This window comes from Pleurodeles waltl, chromosome 12 (genome assembly GCF_031143425.1).
Source record: "Pleurodeles waltl isolate 20211129_DDA chromosome 12, aPleWal1.hap1.20221129, whole genome shotgun sequence".
In the NCBI taxonomy this organism is placed as follows: Eukaryota; Metazoa; Chordata; class Amphibia; order Caudata; family Salamandridae; genus Pleurodeles; species Pleurodeles waltl.
The window spans coordinates 243,473,646-243,484,378 of record NC_090451.1 but is presented as its reverse complement, the minus strand read 5'-3'; the positions used below and the strand labels follow the sequence as shown (position 1 = coordinate 243,484,378).

Sequence of the window (10,733 nt, the reverse complement as noted above, 5' to 3'; positions counted from 1 at the left end):
ATGCTTTTTCACAAGCAGAAAAGGGGTGCAATACACAGTCATTGGTCTTATTTTTTGCTTGGAATCAAAGACATGGGCCCTCATTAACCACCGAGATCCGCGCTGGCGGTCAATAGATGACCGCCAGCGCGACTACCCCTCCGCCGGCCGTATAATTTTTTCCCCGCTGGGCAGGCAGGCGGAAACAGTGTTTCCGCCAACCGGCCCAGCAGGGAAAAGGGCCATAACATTGACAGCGGCTCCAAATGCTGCACCCGTTGCGCAGATCACTAGTAACCTGCGCAATGGGGCACTGCACAGGGGCCCTGCACTGCCCAGGACAAGTGCATGGGCAGTGCAGGGGCCCCCTGGGGGCCCCCAAATCGCCCCAAGAGACCCATTCCGCCAGCCTTTCCCTGGCGGTGTGAGCAGCTGGGAAAAGGCTGGTGGAATGGGTATCATTATCCGGAGGGCAACGCTGCCCTGTTGGATTGGAATACACCGCCACGCCAGCATTACCGCTGGCGGTGTATTCTGCCGAGGGGTTTTGGGCGGGTCATTATATGGCGGTCCGGGCCGCCATGCCGGATGGCGGTATTTACCACCACCGCCGGCATGGCAGCCCAGACTGCCAGATCATAATGAGGCCCATGGTTTCTGTTCCTAATAAAAATATAATAATGCACGTTTCAGGCTGCAATGGGATAAGAAATGACTGGGAGGAATGCCTGCTTCACCTCCAAGAGGTGCTCCAGGACCTGCAACAGACAGTAAGTGCCAGATTGGGCAGGGTTCTGTGGTGTATTTGGGACACCTGGTAGGTGGTGGAAAGGTGCAGCCCCTCCAGGCCAAGATTGAAACAATCATGGCTTGGCAACAAACTAGAACCCAAACTGAACAGAGAGCCTTCCTAGGCCTCACTGGCTACTACAGGAGACTTGTTAAGGCATATGGCACCATGGTTGCCCCATCAACTGCGCTGACTTCTAAGAAGCAGCCCAGATTGGTTAACTGGACAGAGCTTGCCAGAAAGACTTTGATTCCCTCAAGGAAGCGATTGTGCACAGCACCTGTTCTCAGGACTCCTGATTACTCCAAGGAATTCATAGTGCAGACCGACGCTTCAGAGAATGGCATAGGGGCAGTCTTAGCACAGCTGAATGAGGAGGGCCTAGATCAACCAGTAGCCTTCATTAACAGGAGGTTACTTCCACAGGAACATAAGTGGGGTGCCATTAAAAGAGAAGCCTTTGCTGTGGTTTGGGCACTGAAGAAGCTGAGGCCATACCTGTTTGGGACTCACTTCTGGATTCAGACAGACCACAGGCTCCTCAGATGGCATATGCAGATGCAGGGTTCTAAATCCTAAACTCTTGAGGTGGTCCATCTCCCTACAGGGAATGGACTTTACGCTATAGCATCGCCCGGGGACTGACCACACCAATGCTAAGGGTCTCTCCAGATTCTTACGCCTTACTCACTTTCAGCTGGGGGGGACGCATGTTAGAACTGACAGCCTTAGGGTGGTCATCCTCCAATATTTTGCCTGCCTTCCTCCATTTTTCTGACCCTGTTTTTGCTGGTTTTTGGACTCTGCGCACTTTACCACTGCTGACCAGTGCTAAAGTGCATACGCTTTCTCCCCTAAACATGGTAACATTGGTTCCTACGCAATTTGCATATTTAATTTACCTGTATGTCCCTTGTAAAGTGTACTACATGTGCCCAGGGCCTGTAAATGAATGCTACTAGGGCCTGCAGCACTGATTTTGCCACCCACATAAGTAGTCCCTTAATCATATCTCAGACCCGCCATTGCAAGGTCTGTGTGTGCAGTTTCACTGCCACTTTGACCTGGCATTTAAATTTACTATCCAAGCATTAAAACTCCCAGTTTTCTATATATAAGTCACCCCTAAGGTAGGCCCTCTGTACCCATAGGGCAGGGTGCTATATTAGTAAAAGGCAGAACATGTACTTATGTGCTTTACATGTCCTAATAGTGAAACTTCACCAATTCGTTTTCCACTACTGTGAGGCCTGCTCCTCTCCTAGACTAGCATTAGAACTGCCCTCATATGCTTTTAAGTGGTGATTCTGACCTGGAAGGAGTAGCCCTGTCATATTTAGTATTTTCAGAACTGTAATAGAAAATCCTGCTTACTGGTGAAGTTGGATTTAATATTACTATTTTAGAAATGTCACTTTTAGAAAGTGGAGATTTCTCTGCACTAACTGCCATCTGTGCTTTACAGCCCTGTCTCCAATCCACCTCTGCTCTGTGTTGCTTGACATAGCGCTGCTACCCCCAGCCCTTTGGTTGCATACTCCTGGTGTTTGATCACAATCTTATACATGCAACATAATAAAATGCCAGGACAATGTTTGTGGGTATAATATGTCGCAAGTTTATTGATTACACAGGTAGGGTTATCTTACGGGCGATCCAGGTGTCGGAGATGAGTTTATGAATATGGCCGACACCCATCCTGAGAAAGCTAGAGCTGTCCCTTGTGGTGCTCTCTGCACCTGCGTACTCCGCATCTTACAGCTCGTTCCTTTCTCGTGGTTTACCACTTTGATATTTTAGTCATGCTCCTGACAAGTCAGAGCGAGACCCCGGCCAGTCTCCACAGTTGCTCAGGATTCCAACTGCCCCCCTTTGCGGGGTTGAGGAGCGCCGTCACATCATCCCGGGCCCCGCCGTAAAGGCTCCCAGTGGCCCGAGGAATAGCCTTTGCTCCAGGAATCACCATCTGGAGGCCTTTTAGTCACCCTTAAAGCTTTAGGATCGCCCTGTAACTCCGCTTTGCGACGACTTTTACGTTTCCTGTAAAGAAAGTAATGTTAAGCCTACGCTCCCTTTCTGCCCTTAAACCCTTCTATATCCCTTTGTTGTCGGGGTGGGTGGGAGGGCTTGCGCGTAGTTCAGCCAAAGAGGCCCCAGCCCAGTCCAGTTGCCCCTTAAGAGGCCTTGTGGCCTCACTCCGCCTCCATCACACCTTTGGGGGCCATAAACGCGAGGTGGCCCACCCTCCCAGTACGGAGGCCCCTCGGGCTCATCTCTACCAGGCGGGGGAGCGACGCTAGGATGCTGTCCGCCTTAAAGACGCCCTACGTGCGTCGCGGCCATCCACATAGCGCTGCTACCCCCAGCCCTTTGGTTGCATACTCCTGGTGTTTGATCACAATCTTATACATGCAACATAATAAAATGCCAGGACAATGTTTGTGGGTATAATATGTCGCAAGTTTATTGATTACACAGGTAGGGTTATCTTACGGGCGATCCAGGTGTCGGAGATGAGTTTATGAATATGGCCGACACCCATCCTGAGAAAGCTAGAGCTGTCCCTTGTGGTGCTCTCTGCACCTGCGTACTCCGCATCTTACAGCTCGTTCCTTTCTCGTGGTTTACCACTTTGATATTTTAGTCATGCTCCTGACAAGTCAGAGCGAGACCCCGGCCAGTCTCCACAGTTGCTCAGGATTCCAACTGCCCCCCTTTGCGGGGTTGAGGAGCGCCGTCACATCATCCCGGGCCCCGCCGTAAAGGCTCCCAGTGGCCCGAGGAATAGCCTTTGCTCCAGGAATCACCATCTGGAGGCCTTTTAGTCACCCTTAAAGCTTTAGGATCGCCCTGTAACTCCGCCACGCCTCGGGGATCGCATCTCGTGATACCCGAGGCCCCCCACCTGTGCTCCTTCCTTCCCAGCTAATTGCAGCCGGCTGTCTCAAGAGCGTCTCTAATGCTCATTAAGAACATATCCGTGCCCGTGTCAGACAGGTGTACCCCGTCTGCCGCAAAGTTACTGCTCAAGCGTCTACACAGCAGGGTATGTCTAATGAACCCATAACCGTGCTGCTTCGCAAATTTCTCTAGTGACTTGTTGATTCTCCGCCTTGACATTTCAAGTGCGACCGGAGACCTGGCCCCCTGCCACACCCCCCTTGGGAGAATCTCCGACCATATTACTTCCCCGCCCTCCATCAGGGCGGCCATTCTGGCCAGGCCATGCGTCATGGCCTGCAACAGCGGGCCCCTCCCCCAAGTCGTTAGGTCATTTCCGCCCAGGTGAATTACAAGAATGTCCGGTTTTGGCCCCTTCTCCCCCACCAGCTGGCGAACTCTAGGTTCTAGCATGGACCAACTCATTCCCAGGGTTCCCCTCCAAGTGACTTTGGTGTTGCTGAAACTGCGCGTCCAGCCACTCTCCCTGGCCCGGTGTTCTGCTCTGTCCACCAGAGAGTGACCCATCACCCATACTGTCTTAGCCCCTAGATGGACAAGAAAGTAAACATTACCACACACTTTATTGACATCGTAGATCACATACGTTCCGCTCACAGCGTTCACATTATATATAACTTGTTTCCAACCCTTTAGCGTTCCCCAGAGCGTATGTACAGCTTGTATCTATCGGACTGCCACCTCCCGATCCGCTTAATAGCATCCGCATGCAAACCCTCTTTGAAAGCCGTGGTGGCAGCCCCGATTCTAAAGGAGTGCGTTGACCATTTATGCCCCTGGTACCCGGCCTTTGCGATTGCTCCCTTCAAGATCCTTCTAAATTGAAACTGAGTTAACGGCTGGCCATCCCGGTGAAGCAATAAATACCCAGGTAGCGAGGGGCGGCATGCTATGTACCTCCTGAGAAGTTCGATCGGGCAGTATCTGGTGTCCCCCAGTACCCGCAAACGAACCACTACACCTTTCCCTTTCTGGTCCGCCTTAGAGCGACGAACCTTAAGTTCCGCCATGTCCAGACCCATCTTGAGATCACCCAAATTCAATGCCCTGTTGGACGTGTCGCTCTTTGACCCAGCCACTAACTCTGAGGTCCTGAAGGCTCCAAAGAAGGCTAGGGAAAATGTGACCCCGAATAAGAGCTCCTCATACTGCGAGCTACAAATGGCTGTGAGTGCCCCCACCAACTTCTTGAGCATGTTAATGTCGATGGGCGCCCTCTGGTCGGGTGTCCTCTCCTCCTGTCTAGCCCATCCCTTCAGTGCCGCCCTCAATGGGAAACCCGCGGTCGGGTCCCCCTCTCCCCTCAATTTCGAGAAGTGGGCGATAGCCGCCACGTGCCTGGAGACCCATGCGTGCGATTTCCCATTGTCCTTTGCCCATAGTACGAAGCGCTGCACCCTTGTCGCCAGGGGGTCCCCAGCCTCCCCAGCCTGCGTTACTGCCGTGAACCTGTTGAAACATGCCTTGTACTTGGCACGGGTCGCGGGGGCCAGTGATAACTCTCCTAGCGCCCCTATCCTTTGCTCCACTGTACCAAGTGCCACCACTCCGCCTTGAACGGTGTCATCTCTGCCATCGCCTGAGGGCATGCCGCCCTGAATTTCGCCCACTGAAAACGAGAAAGAGCATCAGCGGCCACATTCTTGACCCCTTGCACATGCCGCGCGCGAAACTCCACATTCCTCAACAGGCAACCCCTGACTAGTTCCCTCAACAATCCTAACAATACTGGGCAGTTCCCGGATTGGCAGTTGATGGCCTGGACCACTGCCATGTTGTCGGACCAGAATGTAATCCTCCTGTTGGCCAACACCTGTGGCCACAGGTAGATGGAGAGGACAATTGGGAACATTTCCAGCACAGTAATGTTCTTTGTGAGTCCATGCCTTGCCCATGCATTCGGCCATTTCGCCACACACCACTGCCGGTCTAGTATGACCCCAAATCCCTCCCTTCCTGAAGCATCGGTGGCGAGCTGGAGCTGCTGACTGGTGCACCATGCGGTGCGCCACAATAAGGCACCGTTGAATTCCTCCAAAAATGACAGCCACATGCGCAGATCTTCCTTCAGCCCAGCCCCGAGACGCACCATGTGTAGGGGTTTTCTCACGTTTGCTGTCGCCCTTGCTAAACGCCTGGCAAATATTCTGCCCGCTGGTATGATCCTCGCTGCAAAGTTGAGCCTGCCTAGGAGGCTCTGAATCGTGGCCAACGTTGCCTTGTCCCTGCTCAGGACCAGCTGGATGTCGGCCCGCAGCGCCGCAACCTTGTCCTCCGGCAACCGGCACAAACCCGCGGTTGAATCAATTTCAATGCCCAGGAAAGTCAAGCAGTCTGTTGGCCCCTGAGTCTTACCCGGGGCCAATGGTACCCCCAACGTCTGGCTGAGGTGCTCAAATGCACTGAGGGTTGCCTTGCATTCGCCGGAACCCGCTCTTCCAATAAAGAGGAAGTCGTCAAGGTAGTGCAGTGAACTCCCCGGGGGTGTCCCCTCCCTCAGTGCCCATTCCAAAAACAGTCAAAGGTCTCGAACAAAGCACAAGACACTGCGCAACCCATGGGCATGCACTTGTCATAGAAGTATTGGCCAGCCCACTGCATCCCTAGGAGGTGAAAGCTGCTTGGGTGGACCGGGAGGAGGCGGAAAGCAGACTCGATGTCCGCCTTTGCCATGAGCGCACCTAAGCCCGCTGCGCGAACCAAGTCGACGGCCTCGTCAAATGATGCATAGCAAACTGAGCATGTGCCCTCCTCCAGGTAGTCGTTTACTGAAGACCCTTTGGGGAAAGAGAGATGGTGGATCAACCTATATTTGCCCTGCTCCTTCTTTGGCACGATCCCCAGCGGTGACACAATAAAATTCGGAAGGGGGGGGTGGATGAAGGGACCCGCCACCCTCCCCAATTGGCACTCTTTCTCCAGCTTCTCCCGCACTACTCCCTGAGCCTCCATGGCAGAGCGCAAGTTATTTGCTCCCCGCGAGAGCGAGGGGCCATCGTATGGGATCCTAAAGCCCTCACTGAAACCATTAAACAGCAGCTCGCGCTCAGTGGCCCTAGGGTAATCCTTAAGGATCGAGGCCAATGCGTTAAAATCTATGGGAGATGGCGCTAGTGTAGTGTGGTGTGACTGAGGATGGTTAGGGCTGCTTGGCACCCCCATAGGTACCCATTGCCTTATCGGTCTTACTCCCTTTGGTGCATTCGGTTGCAGGGTGCCAACCGGCGCACTTGGAGCAGGTGTGAGTGAATTTGCATGCAGGACCCCAAGAGCATGCCCCGGCATTGTATGGCCTGCATGAGTTGTTGCTGGACCTATACTGGTACCCCCCTCTCCCCCTCTGCGGGGGCTTCCCTCGAAAGGGGGACCTAAGCTGTTGCTTAAAGTAGAACGGCCTTGCTTGTTTGTGTCTAGGGAAACGGGTTTCGCTGGTTGTTGTTCTGCAGCCATTGCCCATATACTGCACCCAGAGCTCAATCTCGCGGCAGTCCCATGCCATCTCGGGTGCCTGTTCCATTTTTTGCCTGAATTCCCTGTCATAACACAGCCACCCTGTACCCCCATTACGGGTATATTCTTCGTATATGACTCTGTTGTATTTGCATCGAGCTGGTCCCTGCTCCGGGAACTTCTCCATGATCACTGTGGACAACATGGCGAATGCCTCAAGCCAATTTGTCCATCGATTCCTCAGGCTTGACCTTCCTCTTCCATTTATGCTTCTCAACCTCTTTGCTGGGCACGGTTATGTCTGCACCCTCTTTCGCAAAGGTGAGCAGGGAGAAAATATCAATAAATTCCCTGTTCCATATTATTTCTCTAGCTTCTAGTGGGACCCTCCAAGCCAGGGATGACCTCCCGGACAACAGGGGGGGGTCGGGCCTCACCACAGTCCCTTTGTCGCTTGTACCTGCTAGCGTGTCTGACGCCGACCCCCCCAGATTCTTTGTCTCCTGCCCCGTGACCAGGCCCTGACTCTTTGGAGGATAGCTCTCGCCCTGGCCCCAAACCTGTCCTGCGCATGCACTCCCGCTACCGGCGCGCTGTTCGTTCATGCCCCCGCCTGCCAGCGCCTTCGCTGAGGCCATGAAGTTGTGCATCGCTTCCATCATCTTACCCAGCCCGACCTGCAACCCCTGCCCCGCAGGTCCTGGCGCGGGAGCGCAGCACCCATTGTCTGCAGGCTGGCCAGATTGCCCCTGGTCCCTTTGTAGGTTCTCCCTAGTGGTCGAAGCCCCAGCCGTGAGGGGCGCCCCACTTGCCCCAGGCCCCCCCTGCTCCATACTGTCAATGTTCCTTCTCAGTCCACTGTCCTCCAGCGGGGTTGCTGAGACCTCCGGCAAAACGTTCTCCGTTCCGACCTTTTTGGCCGGTTTGAGCTTGTTCCCCGCCGTGGCCCTTGGTGGCCGCTTCCGTCTGGCCGGTGCTGTAACACTTTCTACGCTCCGTAGACAAAGGCCTGAGTCTGTGGGCTGCACCTCGTCCGTGTTGGCCGCGGCGTTGTCCTCCGACTGCTGCTGGGCACCCTGCACCGCCACCATCTTCTTTACCCAATCCAGCCCTTTCGCTTGCCCCAAGGCCCTGAATTTCGCCCAGACCTCGGCCTCTTCCTGGTTCTCATCGGGGGAAAAAAGCGCCGGCGACCCTTCGACTTCCATCGCAGTAATGTGGTTGTGGGTTAATGATTCCAGCCTGCAATTGATATAATACACTTAATTATCTTGCACTTTATGTCGTCGCTACACTTCATTATCTTGCACTTTATGTCACCGCCCTTGCGACTCTCTCGCTCGCCCTGTCATTCTTCTCATATACTTTATCAGCTCTGTCCTCCCATGGAAAACACGATTAGCCCGCTGCCAGGACCTGCTCTGTGCCTGTCTCCTTGCGCTTGGCTAGGTTGGGGAAGGGCGGGGGGGGGTGAGGTGTCACCGACCCACGCGACTTCCCCTCTGCACCGTCTATTGGTCCTCCCCCCCCCCCCTTTTATATAATTGTTTTTTTTTTTTTTTTTTTTTTTAGTATCATTTATAAACCAATATTTGCTTTACTCCTTTTTTTTTTTTTTTTTTTTTTTTTTTTTTTAGCCCTATGATACTACTACTGGATGCACTCTCTCTCTTAATGTCACCCCACCTACCCCTGCGTCATACCGACTTAACCCTGTTATGGGTTGCAACCTAACCAAATTATTTTTCTTTTTTTTTTTTTTTTATTAGGGCAGTGGCTGGAATCGTGTTTACGTGCTGTCTTCTGTGCCAAAGCTTCCTTGCGTTCAGGACCCTAGCGTCTACTCCCTGATAATAAATTTTACTTATTTTTTCATTTATTATTTTATTTATTTATTTTTTAAATTCAGGTTGGGCACGCGCATGCGCGCCGACCGGCCGAGCACCGTCTGTCCCAGCCGCGGCCAAATGGCAGCGGCTGGATGGAACCCCTGTCCCTGGGTAGCTTCTTGCTTAAAAGGCACGCCATTGGCCACCGCGCCGGATGGAAAGCGGTCGAGCCCCCCGCCCATCCTCGCCGCGCCCCGCGCGCATTCGCAGAGCCAAATGGCTCGTGCAGTCTGGGCCTCGGGCACACGCGGCACACAACTTCCGCGTGTGCTGCGCTCTGCCGCACCGCGCCGGATGGAAAGCGGCCGAGCCCCGCCCATCCTTGCGCGCATTTGCAGAGCCAAATGGCTCGTGCAGTCAGGGCCTGTAGCACACGCGGCACACAACTTCCGCGTGTGCCGCGCTCTAGTCTTTTTTTTTTTTTTTTTTTGTGTTTGCCGCGCGCATGCGCGGCGCGACGGAGCCGGCCGTCCTGGCCATGCACCAAGTCCCCGAGCCCCGATTCCAGCAGGGTGGGGGGCACGGCGCCCTGCAGCCGCTGTGCCCCCCCTAGCCATGGGTCCCTGCCTCGTGTGCCCGGTGACGTGCCCCACTGCCTGCTCCCTTCCTGGAGCTGGCTCGGAGAGCCCGATCGCAGCCCCACGCCCCGGATGACGGTAAGGTTTCTTTAAATCTGTTGCGAGGGCGGGGGGGGGAGTGGTTGAGCGAACGAGGGAAGTGGAGTTACGTTTTCCTTTTTTTTTTTTTTTTTTGTTATATCGGCAGCATGTTCTACATGGCCTCTGTCGGCGGGAGGTCCCCACTCGGGTCCTGCGGCGCGCGCTGCCTCCGCAACCCCTCGCGGTGGTTCCCTATTCCCCCCACCCCCCTACCAGAATTCTATGGCCCCCCCCAGCAATCGCCAAAGACCCACTTGGTCGCAGCGTTCCTTCACCCCCCTCCCCCCCCCCAGCATCTCCCGACTCACCTTAGCGCTGCTGCCGCCGTCCTCTGGTCACTCCTCGTCCCGCTTGTATCCAGGTTGCCTCCTCCGCTCTCACGCCACTCCTGCGACCCCTTGCGCGTAGTTCAGCCAAAGAGGCCCCAGCCCAGTCCAGTTGCCCCTTAAGAGGCCTTGTGGCCTCACTCCGCCTCCATCACACCTTTGGGGGCCATAAACGCGAGGTGGCCCACCCTCCCAGTACGGAGGCCCCTCGGGCTCATCTCTACCAGGCGGGGGAGCGACGCTAGGATGCTGTCCGCCTTAAAGACGCCCTACGTGCGTCGCGGCCATCCACAGCTCCCTTTGTGCATTCCACCCAGACAGCCATAAACAGAGGACACTCAGTCACGTCTGCATTAATCAGCATACGGAATGGGTCTCCCTGGGCAGGAAGGCTGGAGGGGCTCTCTCTTACATTTCAAAGGCCAGTGGCCTGCCTCCACACAAAGGACTGATAACCTCCCTCAGGGATACTGGCAGACAGGACTGGGATAGAAGGAGAACTTGTGCATTTTAAAACCAATCTTTGAAGTTTCCCCCACTTCAAAGGCATTTTCGGGTATATGAACTGGGGCTCTGACTCAACCAAATCAGACACTTCTGGATCTAAAACTGAACTCTGTCAGAGGAACTGCCTGGCTGCCCAAAGGACTCATCTGGACTGCTTTGCTGAGAAGGATTG

At 54.4% G+C, this 10,733-nt stretch overlaps 1 protein-coding gene across 1 annotated transcript; it reads right to left on the bottom strand.

Annotated features, from left to right (window-relative positions):
- Window positions 1-2,314: 2,314 nt before the first annotated feature.
- Window positions 2,315-10,301, bottom strand: LOC138268079 (uncharacterized). Its single transcript, XM_069217443.1, has 2 exons — window positions 10,037-10,301; window positions 2,315-8,422 (listed from the first exon to the last, which is right to left on the bottom strand). Exon 2 carries the CDS (start codon window positions 8,386-8,388, stop codon window positions 7,396-7,398), a length of 993 nt encoding a protein of 330 aa, XP_069073544.1. The 5' UTR covers window positions 8,389-8,422; window positions 10,037-10,301; the 3' UTR covers window positions 2,315-7,395.
- Between the last annotated feature and the right edge of the window lie 432 nt (window positions 10,302-10,733).